The 18,216-nt window shown below is 37.6% G+C and overlaps 1 protein-coding gene across 1 annotated transcript in view; it reads right to left on the bottom strand.

Moving 5' to 3' along the window:
• Positions 1-14,097, bottom strand: part of LOC127849235 (chitin synthase chs-2-like) — a 78,420-nt gene extending 64,323 nt beyond the window's left edge. Inside the window, exons 1-6 of the mRNA XM_052381955.1 lie at positions 13,723-14,097; positions 10,772-11,025; positions 8,424-8,554; positions 6,484-6,625; positions 5,738-5,958; positions 4,359-4,672 (exon numbers count right to left, since the gene is read on the bottom strand). Coding sequence (XP_052237915.1) covers positions 4,359-4,672; positions 5,738-5,958; positions 6,484-6,625; positions 8,424-8,554; positions 10,772-11,025; positions 13,723-14,009 — 1,349 coding nt within the window. The 5' untranslated portion in view covers positions 14,010-14,097. The remainder of the gene's footprint in view (positions 1-4,358; positions 4,673-5,737; positions 5,959-6,483; positions 6,626-8,423; positions 8,555-10,771; positions 11,026-13,722) is intronic.
• Between the last annotated feature and the right edge of the window lie 4,119 nt (positions 14,098-18,216).

The raw sequence follows: 18,216 nt of genomic DNA on the forward strand, positions 1-18,216 counted from the left end.
CGTCGATGCGAATGTATGGCTATAAATTGGTATGCTGAGTGTAGTTTTTATTATTAACAACTGACCTTAAATTATTACAAAACTGTGAAAAGCCGTTTGTATACATGGTGATAAAAAGATATGTTCGAACTGATCACAATTGTTTGCTTGGCCAAATATTCATGAGTACCTTAGGCAAACAAATATATTTTTCGTTTCCACTAAAATCACGAAAAAACACAGATATTTCCCAATATAGAACGGTTATTCATGGACAGAAATAGTCTTAATCATATGTTCTTTTTTACAGCGAATATGATCAGAATTAGAAATAATAATTTAAAAAATGATCATGGATTACTGAAAAAAGTTTAGGGTTGGCACCGAAATTTAGTGTCGGGTAAATTAGTGGGAACCAACCGCTTTGTATGCTACTTTATTAATCTCTTGACTCTATTTATATTCATATCGATTTTGAGTACATCGATTTCCGGTTGTTGACAGGGTTTCGAGTTATTTATGATACACACAATTCAATGTGTTGATCGTCACTAACCAATCCCTCTTAAGCAGGATATAAGAAGCATCCGGTTGATGATTGATTTCAAAAAGCACTAACCATGAAAACAAATGTTTGTTCGATAAAACCCTTTCCATGTCATTGATCCATCTAATTGTTTACTAGGAGCTTCATTGATCAAATGCAAACAACGCTAAATGCATGCTTTTAGCGATATGTTATATTATGATATAACAAATATCAACACGGTAATGGATTTTTTAAGTGCGGTTATCTCTGACCGTAAATTAGGTTTGCGCATTCGGTACCCCTCGCAGCTTATCAATAATCGACTTATCCGATGTTTGACGGAAAGGGCCGATAATGTGCGATTGTTGGTTTGTGTTGTTCTGCGTTGTTTCGTTGTTGACTGAGAGTGCATGGTTGTATTGTTGTTGGTTTAAACCCATTTATGCCTAGCGGACTCTCCCATCCTTCTAAATTTGATCAATTTATTTCCAAAATTAGCGATGTCTAGTATATCTATTTCTATATTTAGAAATTCTTTTAACAAAACAGCGCAGACCCTTACGAGACGCCGCATCATGCGGCGTCTCATCTGGGTCTACGCTGTTTGCCAAGGCCTTTTTTCTAGAACGCTAGGCATAAATGGGTTAAGTATCAACACAGACTATTTCACAGCCGGCATTATGGCGGCGGGTTGGCGATCCAGTGGTTGTGATGGGCTGATTGATCACTTCGTCAAATAATGATCATAACGTGACGCCAACGCAAATAGTACATATCTTGAAAATCTATTACTGTCATCTAAAAATATGCTGCGTTATGTCCTTTTACATATATTTTGCATATTTTAACGACACGAAATAGTTGGGCTTTTTTTAAACAAATCTTCTTTGAAGTTCTTGAAAAAGAATAAGCACATATTAAAACGTTGAAGAAAAAGCATGTATGAAAGCATGACTAATTTACACTGATACTTAACTTACACATATTTCGTTATTCATATGCATTATTATTTATTAAAAATATGTCTTTTTCTGTGATTAATCAACGAATATGTTGAGTGCTTATTCTGGCCACTTTCTTATGATAGTCTTAAAGATTTTTGTTAGCATTCATGATATAAATGACTGTTATGAGACCTTTCATCTGCTGGAAAGCGATCCAAATTGTGAACATGGTTATACTCCGTTAATCGTTACTATTCCCAATTGTTTACATATGCACCATGTATTCTTGTTGACGAATTAACCGCACCGTGGTCACGTGGTGAATTCTGAACATTCTTGAGCATGTTATTTTGTATCGGTCAGGAAGCGCCAAACCGTACGGATACGCCTATAACGGCATTTCGATACGAAGTCAAGATTTTTTTCTAACTGGGGACCATACAAGTGTAATATTACAGGAAAAAATATTTTTATTGCCTTTTTGTAGTTTATGCATTACTGTCATTTCCTGTGCTTTCGCCTTTTATTTCATAGCCTCGTAACATAGTACCGGTATGTATATGACTTAACCATATGGTCTTCGATGGTATGGAACATAGCATATGCATGATCTGACCCTGCAAGTCTACGGATTTAATAGCGTAACATATTCATTTTCTAAACGAAGCAGTTCAAAGACTTTATTGAAACCATGGGCGACCACTGCCATGATATTGAATAATAGTGTCACTGTGATCAGGGACCTCTACGTTTGTATAAGTCCCAGCCGTGATATCTCATGTGAATAAAAATCAGAACAGGAAAGAGAGCTGTTATGCTATTGAGTCAATTTGAAAGTGTTATCCCAAGTGAATAAAACAATGATGATAGGTGAATCTATGCGATGTTATTGGACAAAATGCAGTCATATCAATCTCACTCACAGGCGCTCGATAGCATGTTTTTAGCTCACCTGAGCACAACGTGCTCATGGTGAGCTTTTGTGATCGCGTTTTGTCCGTCGTCCGTTGTCCGTTGTGCGTTGTGCGTTGTGCGGCGTCAACATTTGCCTTGTTAACTCTCTAGAGGGCTCATTTATTTTCCAATCTTTATGAAATTTGGTCAGAAGATTGGTCTCAACGATATCTTGGATGAGTTCGAAAATGCTTACGTTTGCTTGAAAAACATGGCTGCCAAGGGGCGGGGCATTTTTCCTTATATGACTATAGTAAAATCTTGTTAACACTCTAGAGGTCACATTTATTGTCTGATCTTAATAAAACTTGATCAGAAGATTCATCCCAATAATATCTTGGACGAGTTCGAAAATGATACCGGTTTATTGAAAAACATGGCCGCCAGGGGGCGAGGCATTTTTCCTTATATGGCTATAGTAAAACCTTGTTAACACTCTAGAGGCCACATTTATTTTCAGATCTTCATGAAACTTGCTCAGAAGATTTGTCCTAATGATATCTTGGATGAGTTCAAAAATGGTAACCTTTGCTTGAAAAAACATGGCTGCCAATGGGCGGGGCATTTTTCCCTATATGGCTATATAAAGCTATAGTAAAATCTTGTTAACACGCTATAGGCCACATTTATTGTCCAATCTTCGTGAAACTTGGTCAGAAGATTCATCCCAATAATATCTTGGACGAGTTCGAAAATGATGCCGGTTGGTTGAAAAACATGGCCACCAGGGGGAGGGGTATTTTTCCTTATATGGCTATAGTAAAACCTTGTTAACACTCTAGAGGCCACAGTTATTGTCCAATCTTCATGTTATTCATTCAGAAGATTTGTCTTATTGATATCTTGGATGAGTTTGAAAATGGTTACGTTTGCTTGAAAAACATCGCTGCCAAGAGGCGGGGCATTTTTCCTTATATGTCTATATATGACTATAGTAAAATCTTGTTAACACTCTAGAGGCCACATTTAGTCCGATCTTCATGAAACTCAGTCAGAATATTCGTCCCAATAATATCTTGGACGAGTTTAAAAATGATGCTGGTTGGTTGAAAAACATGGCCACCAAGGGGGCGGGGCATTTTTCCGTATATGGCTATAGTAAAACCTTGTTAACACTCTAGAGGTCACTTTTATTTTCCGATAATCATGAAACTTTGTCAGAAGATTAGTCCCAATGATATCTTGGATGAGTTCGAAAATGGTTTTGGTTGCTTTAAAAACATGACCACCAGGGGGCGGGGCATTTTTCCTTGTATGGCTATATATGGCTATAGTAAAACCCTGTTAACACTCTAGAGGCCACATTTATTGTCCAATCTTCATGAAATTTGGTCAGAAGATTGGTCTCAATGATATCTTGGATGAGTTTGAAAATAATTATGTTTGCTTGAAAACATGGATTCCAAGGGGCGGGGCATTTTTCCTTATATGGCTATAGTAAAATCTTGTTAACACTCTAGACGCCGTCCGATCTTCATGAAACTTGGTCAGAAGATTAATCCCGATGATATCTTGGACGAGTTCAAAAATGGTGCCTGTTGGTTTAAAAACATGGCTGCCAGGGGACGGGGCATTTTTCCTTATATGGCTATAGTAAAACCTTGTTTACACTCTAGAGGCCACAGTTATTTTCCGATCTTCATGAAACTTGCTCAGAAGATTTGTCCCAATAATATCTTGTTATCTCAAGTGAGCGACTTTGGGCCTTTCAGGCCCTCTTGTTTTTATTTATTTTTTATTTTCTTTGTTACCCGTTGTTTATTATAATGCACACACAAACCAAATCAATAAAAATCTTCCGTCAAAACGTCTTCTTAAAAAAAAGATAGTTCGACTATGTATATAGATATTGACAATATCTAAAATGTTATTGAAGCAATAAAAAATTTATTATGAGCATAGTGTAAAACGAACACAGCGATCAAATTCAAAGAAAAATAAAGGCCACTTACTTATAACACGCAAAGCTAGACACGATATTCACGGCGGCGACGAGAAGCGGCAGGTAACGCGAACATTCGCCAAACACGACGTTCTCAACTATCAACGTCTTCCCAAACGTGTCGGACTGCAGCGTTGCGTTAAGTCGTGCATCATAGAGCGTTTCTATGCAGCTGTTTCCGTCGGCACAGTCGACGCTGTATATGAGCGTTACCATGGCAATTGTGACGGCGATTTTCCACGTGTACACGATCAGATAGACCTTGGTCTTGCAGTTGTGCAGTTGGCGCTTTATTCGTTTGAGGCCGATGGAGTTCTTGTCCCCCTGCAAACAAAGTAACTTACTTTAGTTCAAATAGATTTTTTGCTTTATAATTAAAAAACAAACTCGTGCTTATATGTAAATGTTATTGCTCCGTTTCTGGAAAAAAAGGTTTACAAGTGCTGTTTGTTTTGAAGAGATTGTGAGAACATTGAGGTAAATACCATACATTTTGTGCTAATATACGACAATGTCTTTATACGCCTCGGGATACTTTGAACATTTGTCGCATCTTTGTTTGTGTTACAATGCAAACAATCAAACTCTGGAAAGTCCAATCCACCACCTCCACAACGGAACACCAATTATAAACATACAACGATCAAAGCTGGTATCGACTCCTTGGAAAGGCGATTGCATAGCAATATGCGTTAAACCGGTTTGAGGAATCGCCGAACATCTCACTAACCCCAGTACTAATGCAGAGGGGTTACTCACGTTATGATTGGAAGGAAGAAAGATGGCGACCCCCATGCCGACACAGGTATTTTTCGCCGTTTTAATCCTTTTATTATTTGTTAATGCAGCTCATTTTCCAGCCAAATCAGCAATAAAGTGATAAGCGTTTATTTCGTATTAATATTTTCTCTCTATCTCGACTTTACCTCTTCACCATTTCTTTAGTTAGCGGAACCACACAGTACCTTCTACCGCATATTAATAGCGCGTTTATTAATAGCAAGAAAAGTTTAACGTCTCATATATTAATATTTTCGCTTGGTTGTTTTAGAAATCAATCAATATTCGAACATCTTAATGACACGTATACTAAATCTATTTATAATATAATTTGTATTGTTCAGCTACCAAGAACCTTATATTTCATGCACTGCATCTACGTTAAAATTAATCCATTTATGCCTAGAGCGTCCAGAAAAAAGGTCTTGGCAAACAGCGTAGACCTGATGCGGCGTCTCATCAGGGTCTGCGCTGTTTGCTTAAAAGAATTTCTGTAAAAATTATTCTAAATATAGAAATAAATAAACTATACACCCCTAATTTTGGAAATAAATAGATCCAATTTAAAAGAATGGGAGAGTCCAGTAAGCATAAATGGGTTAAACTAACCTTTGGAACGAAATTCTCCCACCACGTGATGGACACAAAAATGGGGGCGAATATGAACAGAATGAGGAGGCCGGGGGAGTCCTTCTGCCACGCCCCTTCCATCCTATGAACGTACACAGCCCAGAACGCTATGGACAGCACGCTGGTGATCATGGCGACCAATGACAATACGCGCCGCGCGAGTTTCCATTTGGAGTTTTCCGCTTCGTTTTGTGGACTCTCTGAAATGAAATATTTTTAATATTATGGAATTATTTTCAGTGTCTTAGTGGTAAAATGTTACAGCTCAAAACTTATTCAGTCTTCTAAACCATTGGATTTTGCAACAGACGTCTTACGTTTTGTTATGAATTTAATTACGAAAGTACAAGCTATTTTTTACCGTATAAAATATATTTTTCTAACGTAATGATATAATAATGAAAACAACAATATAAAACATATGAAAAAAAATACTGACTAAACGCGAGTTACAACATCAATTCCAAATCCTACTGAAATGGGTATATTGCTTTCACAATTTATTGAAGCAACAATGTTTTAGAGATGCTTCCTAACTCTATCTTATTTCCGCATATATGTATGTATTTAAGGAAATATACACTACTAACCATGTCTTCTATGAACGCTCGAAATATTATGATACAATTGCCTGATATTTAAGGACAAATTATATCATATTTGAGAAAAAATATTTTCAATATGCACCAATGTTGACGAAATCTGGGAAAAACCAAACCCTTTACCTGGATATACGAGGTTCAGTATGGCGGGAATAAGAGCCGCACTCATGCAGAAAGCGGAACCGGAAACAGGGTCTAGATTGGGTAGCAGGCCGAACAGGAAGATACTCAGGCCGACTGAGTGCGCAGTCTCCGAAACGAGCATCTGAAGTGTTGCATTTATTTTGATTATTAGTTACAAATAGTAAGTACAAATTGTGTAATTATTTAAACCCGTCTAGTTCGAAACTCTTCATGGAACAGAAGCCAAACAGTAAAATTAAATGTTAAGTACATATTTGTCGCGTTCTGAGAAAACTGGGTATAATGCATGTGCAATACGCACAGGCTAATCAGGGACGACACTTTCCGCTTTTATGGTATTTTTCGTTTGAAGGAAGTCCCTTCTTACCGAAAATCTTGTTTAGGCGAAAAGTGTCGTCCCTGATTAGCCTGTGCGGATTGCACAGGCTAAACTTGGACGACACTTCACGCAAAGGCATTATGCCCAGTTTTCTCAGAACGCGACACATATTTTTTTTATTTTGTGTAATGTTTGTACACGACATAATTAAAATTATATCGCAATACAATTGTAGCGGTAATGGTATTTACAACATTGGACTCATTACTGATAAGTTATCGCCATTAAATGAGTCCGAAGAAGTGATCGCAAATAATGAATACTAAATCACCTCCTGCCAAAACAACAACAACAGAGATTTGACCAAAAGCGACGACATTTTTAAGAATGGTCAAATTCGGCAACAAAATTTACATTGAAAAAGAGAGTCATGATGGTCATAAAAGACTCACGTGATTGGTACAAAAATTGTCGAAGATTTGACTTGTTGACCTATTTTTTGTAATCTCAAGTTATATGATTTGACCCATTGACCTAGTTGTTGACCTAATCAAACCAAAATTAAGTATTGGCCTAAATTGTGTCGACGAGATGGCGACGTTTCATCAAAATTGAAACAAACGGTAGATTCTAGTGTTGTCCAAGATTTTATCAGGTGACCCAGTTTTAAACCCATTTGACTAAAAATCATATTACCGGTAGGCATAGAAAACCCTATTTATTTAACTCTTTCAGTGCTGGAACCGAATTTTGAAGGCCTTTGCAAACAGTTTGGATCCAGATGAGACGCCACAGAGCGTCTCATCAGGATCCAAACTGTTTGAAATTCTGATAGTATTCTTTGAAAAAAATCGAAGAAAATGCTAATTTAAGAAATTCAGCAGACGACATTTTAGCAGACGACACATTTCCCAGCATGCAAAGGGTTAAGAGTCATACAATATTGAGGCTTCTATACTATTTTTGAATATTTTACCCTGTAATAAATGTAAACCGTACTTTCTGAAAAAATAAATTTGCTAATGTATTTCTAAAATATACTTTCTGATCCTGTTATATAACGACTGAGACGTCTTGATTTTTCTTCACAGTTTAAATGTTTTATCTCAAGATTTGTCAAGGCTCTCTTGTGTTGTCCTCGTGTGACTCAAATAAGAACTTATATATGAGCCGTGAACAGAGGATTTAATGCATGTGCGTAAAGTGTCATACCATATTAGCTTGTGCAGTCCGCACAAGCTTATCAGGGACGACACATTCCGCTTTAATGTTATTTTCTGTTTAAAGAAAGTCTCTTCTGAACAAAAAATATGCTTAGGCGAAAATTGTCATCCCTGAATAGCATGTGCGGACTGCTCAGGCTAATCTGGGACGACACTTAACGCACATGCATTAAACCCCTTTTTCACAGAGCGCGGCTAATATTTTCAATACCAAGTTTATTCAAGTCTTTACCAAAACTGTGAATCCAGAGTGGTAACAAGCTAAATGTTGACGACGCACGACAAATGACGACGGGCGACTGACATTAACTGAACAAAATAGGAAACCTTGAGCACTACGATTAAAAATGGAAAAAGAAGTATACATTCACGTTTACCAAAAGCAAAGGCTTGATTTCTATCGGCCGAATTTTCTTAAAAGTAAGCCTCCACAGGCAGGAGATGATGGTGAATACGTAGGGAGCCAGGACAATCAAAACCAGGGACCAGATATACGTGATCGCAGTGTCTGAAATACAAACGACGAGGGTTATATTCGTATGACAAATAGTAGCTATTCGAAGTGTCTGAAATACAAACGACGTGGGTTATATTCGTATGACAAATAGTAGCTATTCGACGAGGATTATATTCGTATGACAAATAACAGCTCTTCTAAGTGTCTGAAATACAAATGACGACGGTTATATTCGTATGACAAATAGTAGCTATTCGAAGTGTCTGAAATACAAACGACGTGGGTTATATTCGTATGACAAATAACAGCTCTTCTAAGTGTCTGAAATACAAATGACGACGGTTATATTCGTATGACAAATAGTAGCTATTCGAAGTGTCTGAAATACAAACGACGTGGGTTATATTCGTATGACAAATAACAGCTCTTCTAAGTGTCTGAAATACAAATGACGACGGCTATATTCGTATGACAGATCACAGCTTATCGCAATATCTGAAATACAAACGACGTGGGTAATATTTGTATAACAAATCAAAGCTATTCGAAGTGTACGACGAGGGTTATATTCGTATGACAAATCATAGCTATTCGAAATGTCTGAAATACAAACGAAGACGGTTATATTCGTATGACAAATCACATCTATTCGCAGTATCTGAAATACAAATGACGTGGGTTGTATTCTTATGACAATCTAAGCTAATCGCTCTGTTTGAAATACAAGAGACGTGGGTTGTATTCTTATGACAATCTAAGCTAATCGCTCTGTTTGAAATACAAGAGACGTTGGTTGTATTCTTGTGACAATGTAAGCTAATCGCACTGTTTGAAATACAAGAGACGTGGGTTATATTCTTATGACACATTAAGCTAATCGTACTGTTTGAAATACAAGAGACGTGGGTGTATTCTAATGAAAATCTCAGCTAATCGCATTTTTGAAATACAAGAGACGTGGGTTGTACTCTTATGAAAATCTCAGCTAATCGCACTGTTTGAAATACAAGAGATGCGGCTGTAGTCCTGGCTTATTACATAGGTTTTTGTTTACTACATACAACGGTGGCTTTATGCCCATGACAAATATGAGCTCATCGCAGTGTCTTAAATACAAACAAAGATGATTGTATACCAATGACAAATCTTAACGTTTCATTCAATCGCAGTGTCTGTAATTCAAACGAATATGATTGTATTCCAAGAACAAATCTTAATGTTTCAGGTAATCGCAGTGTCTGAAAAACAAACGACGGTGTCTGAAAAACAAACGACAGTTCTGAAAAACAAACGACAGTTTTGTAATACAAACGAGATTGTTTGTAATTCAATACTAGATCTTTACGTTCAAGCAATTCGCATTGTCTGAAAAACATACGGCGGTATAGAATTACTAAAGGTTTAACAATCTTTGTTGATCATAGTTCCTGAAAATACGGTAATAAAATAAACGATTGATATTACAGCGTCATAAATACATCAGTATATTTCATGGTAGATATTTAACTATTAAAATATGTTCAGTTACGATATGATTGATTAGAGCGTTTGAAACACGAACACTTCGTAAAATTTAGTTAACCTTGGCACAGTTTTCCTGTGTATTCAGGTGTTTAAATATTTAGTTCACTTATATTTTCCAGGAACTGACTACTGACCCCCTGCAGTCAGAAGTAAGTAGGGGAAAACGGCAATGTCAATGCATTTTAGTCCATTATAAGTTAATTGTAACCATGCAGAAGAAATATTGTCATCCGCGATATTCGGTTTTGTATTGCAACGATGTACCTATTAATTAAGCTCGTCGGGCGTACACTTTTATGATATAAACAAGCGATGTGTTTATGAAACACTATGTCCCCATATATTTGACCTTTGACCTTGAAGGATGACCTTGACCTTTCACCACTCAAAATGTGCAGCTCCGCGAGATACACATGCATGCGAAATATCAAGTTGCTATCTTAAATATTGCAATAGTGTACATTAAATGAGCGATTTTGGCCCATATTTTTGACCTTTGACCTTGAAGGATGACCTTGACCTTTATTTTTCACCACTCAAAATGTGCAGCTCGATGAGATACACATGCATGCCAAATATGAAGTTGATATCTTCAATATTGCAAAAGTTATGGCAAATGTTAAAATTTGCACAAGCAAACCAATAAGCAAAGCAACAAACCAACCGACACGGCAAAACATGTTCGCCACTATAGTGGACATTCTAGTTAGCGGATCAGATAACACAGTTTGGCGCCTATCTTACCTGTGGTGTGGTAACGGAAGTACCCGTTCGCCGTTTTCAGGGTCGAGTTCTGTAAAGCGTTCGGCGGGAAGATGTTAGAGACGATCAGAAACAGCGTCCCCTTTGAGATGACGGCGGTTCCGAGGACGAAGACGAACAGGACGCCGGCAAAAATTACCTTGGTGACCTTGAAAGCCTTCTTCCAGAAGTCAAGGTCACTTGACGTCACGTTGTCATGCGATGTCTCCCGGAAGACGTCCCATTTGTTGGAGTCTCTGAAAGGCGAATTGTGAAATATAAATCATTTTTGAAATATGAATCGTTTTTGATGACGAGAAAATGATTATTGTATCGATTAACTTAGTTAAGTTATACTTTGGATTTTCATAACGAATACTGATGTAAAATAATATGCTTTTAGCGCAGGTGTCTAATACAGAGTTTTACCTTTTCCAATTAACAACACGATAGAAAGAATGCAAATGTCAAAATATCGTGTTGTCGAGTATATTTTTCATTCAAACAGTGTGCGCCTTGAAAACAACATGCCAGAAAGATATGGCATTTTTTAATTACCAAAGTATGAAAAGCATGGCACTTTTCAGTCTGATTTCTCTCATTCGAATAGCTTGAGAATTACCGTGCTTTATGCAACACATGCATTTTGTTATTAAATGATCATAACAGATTTTGGATTTTAAGGAACAAACACGTTGATAATGACGGATAATAGGAGGTCATCTGGGTCTACGCTGTTTGCCAAGGCCTTTTTTCTAGACGCTAGGCACAAATGGGTTAATGTTTTGATGAAACCAGAAAGTAGTAGGAGAGACAAGAGAGACATACGAGAAGGAAGTAGGAGAGACAAGAGAGACAAACGAGAAGGAAGTAGGAGAGACAAGAGAGACATACGAGAAGGAAGTAGGAGAGACAAGAGAGACATACGAGAAGGAAGTAGGAGAGACAAGAGAGACATACGAGAAGGAAGTAGGAGAGACAAGAGAGACATACGAGAAGGAAGTAGGAGAGACAAGAGAGACATACGAGTAAGAAGTAGGAGAGACAAGAGAGACATACGAGAAGGAAGTAGGAGAGACAAGAGAGACATACGAGAAGGAAGTAGGAGAGACAAGAGAGACAGACGAGAATGAAGTAGGAGAGACAAGAGAGACAGACGAGAATGAAGTAGGAGAGACAAGAGAGACATACGAGAAGGAAGTAGGAGAGACAAGAGAGACAAACGAGAAGGAAGTAGGAGAGACAAGAGAGATATACGAGAAGGAAGTAGGAGAGACAAGAGAGACATACGAGAAGGAAGTAGGAGAGACAAGAGAGACATACGAGAAGGAAGTAGGAGAGACAAGAGAGACATACGAGTAAGAAGTAGGAGAGACAAGAGAGACATACGAGAAGGAAGTAGGAGAGACAAGAGAGACATACGAGAAGGAAGTAGGAGAGACAAGAGAGACAGACGAGAAGGAAGTAGGAGAGACAAGAGAGACAGACGAGAATGAAGTAGGAGAGACAAGAGAGACATACGAGAAGGAAGTAGGAGAGACAAGAGAGACATACGAGAAGGAAGTAGGAGAGACAAGAGAGACATACGAGAAGGTAGGTATGAGTGAGAACATACACGTAGATGAAGGGAGTGGTGAAGTAGATACATATAGGAGCGAAATGTGTAGATGGAAAGATGTGCTGGAGAAAAGAGCTGTGCAAAAGATAAGTGACGAATAAGTGTACGGGAGATGAAAAGTATAGGAAAAGAAAATGTAGTTAAGAAAAATGTCAGGTAGAAAACGTGCGTAGAAGAAGGATAAGCTGAGGATACTGAAAATGGGTAAGTGAGCGGGACCAAGAGGAGCGTTGTTTATAGGAAGGAGGCTTTGTCAGTTTTCTATGGTAGACATCGGGCCACCACGACCTGTACCCACCGATAGTGACCTCTTAGAGCCCGGATAGTTTCATCTACTGAGCAGAGTTGAAAAGATCCGCAATAGCGAAATATGCTTCTTGAACCGCTCGTGTTCAAATCATTATACTATGTTGGCCCTTTTTTTAAGTATATGACTTTTTATAAAGTTTTGGTCAGAAAACTCAATTATAAAATTAAATTGAGGAAACGCTGTAATGTAAATATTTCGTTGACACTTGGTTAAACAATTTATGTCAATAATGTATTCAAATAAAGCCCATATTTAAGGTATGTTCTTCGTTTTATACATGTGTTGTTACATAAGCGTACGGAACGAAACTTCAGTCATTATAAATTATTACCAATCACCCATAAAGACCCCAAAAATAAAGCCCTCCATGTAAGGTAGGAAAAGATGGGACCGGCTCGCAGTAAACAAAACGCACGTGTAAGCTTAGATAACGTGCATTCTTAGTCTAGAGGTGTCGCTAAGCGGTTGCGGGTTCAAACCCACACATTTCTTTTACCTTCACACCCGACATGAGATTTATAAAATGTTATTTAATCCATACTAATATTTAAATCCAGTATCCGTATCATTGACTTTTATTATTTTATCAGGTTATTTCTGGTGAGAGTCTCTGATCGTAATGTCGTGTAAAGATGTGTTGATAATTGTTCTTGCTATTTTCATGTAGCTAATAGTTATAAGGTTTGTGAGATGCTAGTTTTTCCCCATTTTTAAATATATGAGTCATGTTCTGAGAAAAACTGGGCATAATGCATGTGCGTAAAGTGTCGTCCCAGAGTATCCTTTGCAGTCCACACAGGCTACTCAGGGACGACGCTTTCCGCCCAAATTGGATTTTTGCTAAGAAGAGACTTCATTTAACAAAAATGTCATAAAAGTGGAAAGTGTCGTCACTGATTAGCCTTTGCGAACTGCACAGGCTAATCTGGGACGACACTTTACTCACATGCATTAAGCCCAGTTTTCTCAGAACGCGACTCATATATTAGGATGAGTGAAAAGTGCCACACAAAATTATCGTATTACCGTATTTTCTTCGTCGTTTTACGTCTTTGTTTCACATCGGATGTTCCCGCGCTTGCGGAGTCACGTGATGTCTTTGAGATCGTCTGGTAAGCGCTGTCATTGGTCGAAACCGCGCTGTCACTCTCCTCACTGCTGACGTCATCATTGTCGTCACTTCCGGAGATTTTGTACTCTTCTTCTTCCGGAAATGACTCGTAAGCCTTGTTTGTGTATTGCTGAGTCATGCCTACTTTATTCTTGAAAGAAGTGGCCGCTTTGCTTATGGACTGTGATAATTCAAATGACATCTTATAATATAGGGTTATAATGTTCCTTTTTAAAACTTAAAATAAGCGTCATATTTGTATTAAATTTAACAGTTGTTCTACGGGATTTGCTAACATCCCCCATCCCCATCCCCACACCCACATACAAAATGCATTTCCTATATAATCAGCGGTGAACGCTTTGCGTAGAGTTATGAAATATTTTGTTTATATGTTGGCCACTGAGGATTTGTCGCTGACGCATTCAAAGCTTCGAATATTGACCATAGTAAACTCTTCATAAAATAGCTACAGATTTGTCGTCAAATGTTGTTTGTTATTGCTACTAAAAGTCTTTATCGTGGAATAAATAACATTGAATTAAAAAAAATCTTTTGACAATTGCAAATCGGACAGATATAGGCCAAAATAAGGGCAAATTAGACTGTTGAGGGCGACATAAACAATAAATAGAGGATATTGCGCCACGAGTGAAAATATTATTTTTCTATGATCACGAGTGAAATAACAAACGATCTTACATTAACATGAACATTTTTTTTGTTTCTTTTATGTCCCTTTTTCAAGAAAATAATTAACAGCTGTTTCCCTTTCGCTGAAAAGTTAGCCTTTCTCCCGTGGCGTGCCGCAATACATTTAAATACACAAAATGACGCCATTATACCAGCAAAATTCTCCGGTTAAATTCTTTAACATTGTAAATAAACGGTGAAAAAAAAAACATAAAATAAAAAGAAAATTTGTTGGATTCGATGGAAAATCATGTTTAATTCACTCGTGATCATAAAAAGATATATAAATCTATAATTTACTTGTCGGTCAATAAAAAGCTCTGTCGTAGGATGTATCTCTTTTAAACAGCTCGGTATTGCGCTCTCGTTAAAAAATTCATGCGAATCATAAATCCCAACATCGAAAATGATGACTTTTCGTAACAATTTGTCAAACAATTCATGCTTAAACTTTATAAGGGTTCGTCGTAGAAAAGCTCTTATTGACAAACCATCTGATTCTACGAGTACGCAGTTCTTTTTCTGACAGTAACAAAATTAACCCATTTATGCGTAGTGGACTCTCCCATCCTTCTAAATTGGATCAATTTATTTCAAAAATTATGGATGTCTAGTATATTTATTTCTGTATTTAGAATATTACTTACAGAAATTCCTTTAAGGAAACAGCGTAGACCCAGATAAGACGCCGCATAGACCCAGATGAGACGCCGCATCATGCGGCGTCTCATCTGGGTCTACGCTGTTTGCCAAGGCCTTTATTATAGACGCTATGCATAAATGGGTTAAACTTTATAAGGGTTCGTCGAAGAAAAGCTGTAATTGACAAACCATCTGATTGTATGAGTCCACAGTTCTTTTCCTAACAATAACAAATATAATTATCAATAACGAAGAAGTATGCAAGTCTATCTTATTTTTCATGTTTGACCTTTATTATGGTTCATATTGGAATCAGTCAAGTTCACACAAAACTCTTCCTGCCGCAAAACGTACCTAAAATATACCGGTATTATGTAATGTTCATTTACTACGCATATACTTGAAAATAGACGTCAACAAGACTAACAAACATAAAATTCCCGCAGAAGTGAACAAACATCTTCAGTGATTATAAAAATGGCGAGGTTGAACATTGAAAGCAGTTTACAATGCACTTGAGACTGATAAGTCGCTTTGAATTGTGATTGTCTTGAAATAATTATTGTCCGCGATTTATTGTGTATCTGTCTGTGTATGCAAACAATACCATGTTAACCCATTTATGCCTAGTGGACTCTCATCCTTCTAAATTGGATCAACTTATTTCCAAAATTAGGGATGTCTAGTAGATTTATTTCTATATTTCTTACATAAATTCCTTGAAGCAAACAGCGCAGACCCAGATGAGACGTTGCATCATGCGGCGTCTCATCTGGGTCTACGCTGTTTGCCAAGGCCTTTTTCTATACGCTAGGCATAAATGGGTTAATGTATGGAGGAGAACGCACAACTATGTTATAATGATTATTAAATGTATTAGTATAGTTATTGATAGGTAAATAATGTGTTTCCTGCAACACCATCACATTCCCTATCATAATTGTGTTATTTAAAAACAAATTTGATTTTAAGGCCATGCAAGAATTGTTACCGAGCATTAAAACCCACTGTGGAATTTCGAAACTAATCATCATCATTATAATCATCCTCATATATTTATACATTTATAATCCTTAAATCTAGAAGTTGAAACCACTTATTGACACAGGTCGCTTTTGCAATATTTTTTGCCAATCGCATGTGTAACAATCATCATGACTTTACAAAAGTTGAAAAAATGCTCATTTGATAATAATGAAAACATTCAAAATATATACAAGCCTAGTTCGGCATAATATAATACTCAAAACAATAGTAAGAATGACTTCAAAAAGACGTTTAAAGAATACTTAAGCATTTTACACATCTCTAGAAAGAATTACTTTAAACAGAAGTTTAGAAAATGTGAAAATCGTGTAAAACTCAATAAAAAAGCGATGTTACATACCATATTATCAAGCCAGGCTGACCCGCGCCATTCTGATGTGTCTTCAAAATACTCGGGTTATTTAAATGCTTCGCGTTTTTTTTAACAGCAAGAAGATCGCCTATTATTTTATACAAACACACGCTTCAAATGATTCTTTCAATGCAAGTATTTACTTCTACAAAAACCTCAACGAATGTCAGCTGACAGAATCAGAAAGGGTGGGCGAGAAATTTTAAAGAATTTCAACGCAAAGAAGGAACAATCATAAACATGACATGCTTTTATTACAATAGATGGTACCCGGGTCCTTATGATGACCCATAAATTTGTCAATATATACGAGAACTCCTGCGAAAATTAAACGCAAAAATTTACGATCACTATACGGTGTTTGTTTGGTCTACAAGATAAAAGAAACAGGTTGATAATACATTTGAGAGTCAAGTGCAATTCATAAAGTACCGACGTCCTTCGACCCAAGTCGCCACAAAAAAAGTTTCGCGCTAACATCAACTTTTTTTAAAGTAAAAATCAAAACCATCATCATCATAGAAGTGTAGCACATGTATTTATATACGTATATGTTTTCAGTCTTGTAATAAAATGTGTTGGAAAAAATAAAATAAACAGAGTCACGCTGTGATTCAACAGGGCTCAATGCTTGTGCGTATAGTGTCGCCCCAGGGCTCAATGCTTGTACGTATAGTGTCGCCCCAGATTAGCCTGTGCAGTCCGCAGATGCTTATCAGGGCAGACACTTGCACCTTGATTGGATTTTCGTTTAGAATAGACTTCCTTTCAACGAATAATTCCATAAATGCGGGATGTCGTTCCTGATAAACGTATTCGCCCCTTTTTATTCCATAAATGCGAGACTGTCGTCCCTGATAAGCGTGTTTGCCCCGTTTTATTCCATAAATGCGGGAATGTCGTCTCTGATAAGCGTGTTCGCCCCGTTTTATTGCATAAATGCGAGAACGTCGTCCTTGATAAGCGTGTTCGCCCCGTTTCATTCCATGATTGCGGGAATGTCGTCTATGATAAGCGTGTTCGCCCCGTTTTATTGCATAAATGCGGGAATGTCGTCCCTGATAAGCGTGTTTGCCCCGTTTTATTCCATAAATGCGGGAATGTCGTATCTGATAAGCGTGTCCGCCCCGTTTTATTGCATAAATGCGGGAATGTCGTCTCTGATAAGCGTGTTCGCCCCGTTTTATGCCATAAATGCGGGAATGTCGTCTATGATAAGCGTGTTCGCCCCGTTTTATTGCATAAATGCGGGAATGTCGTCTATGATAAGCGTGTTCGCCCCGTTTTATTCCATAAATGCGGGAATGTCGTCTCTGATAAGCGTGTTCGCCCCGTTTTATTGCATAAATGCGAGAACGTCGTCCTTGATAAGTGTGTTCGTCCCGTTTTATTCCATAAATGCGAGAACTTCGTCCTTGATAAGCGTGTTCGCCCCGTTTTATTCCATAAATGCGGGAAAGTCGTCTCTGATAAGCATGTTCGCCCCGTTTTATTGCATAAATGCGAGACTGTCGTCCCTGATAAGCGTGTTTGCCCCGTTTCATTCCATGATTGCGGGAATGTCGTCTCTGATTAGCGTGTTCGCCCCGTTTTATTCCATAAATGCGGGAATGTCGTCTCTGATAAGCGTGTTCGCCCCGTTTTATTGCATAAATGCGAGAACGTCGTCCTTGAT

The sequence above is a fragment of the Dreissena polymorpha genome, chromosome 10 (genome assembly GCF_020536995.1).
Source record: "Dreissena polymorpha isolate Duluth1 chromosome 10, UMN_Dpol_1.0, whole genome shotgun sequence".
Classification (NCBI taxonomy): Eukaryota; Metazoa; Mollusca; class Bivalvia; order Myida; family Dreissenidae; genus Dreissena; species Dreissena polymorpha.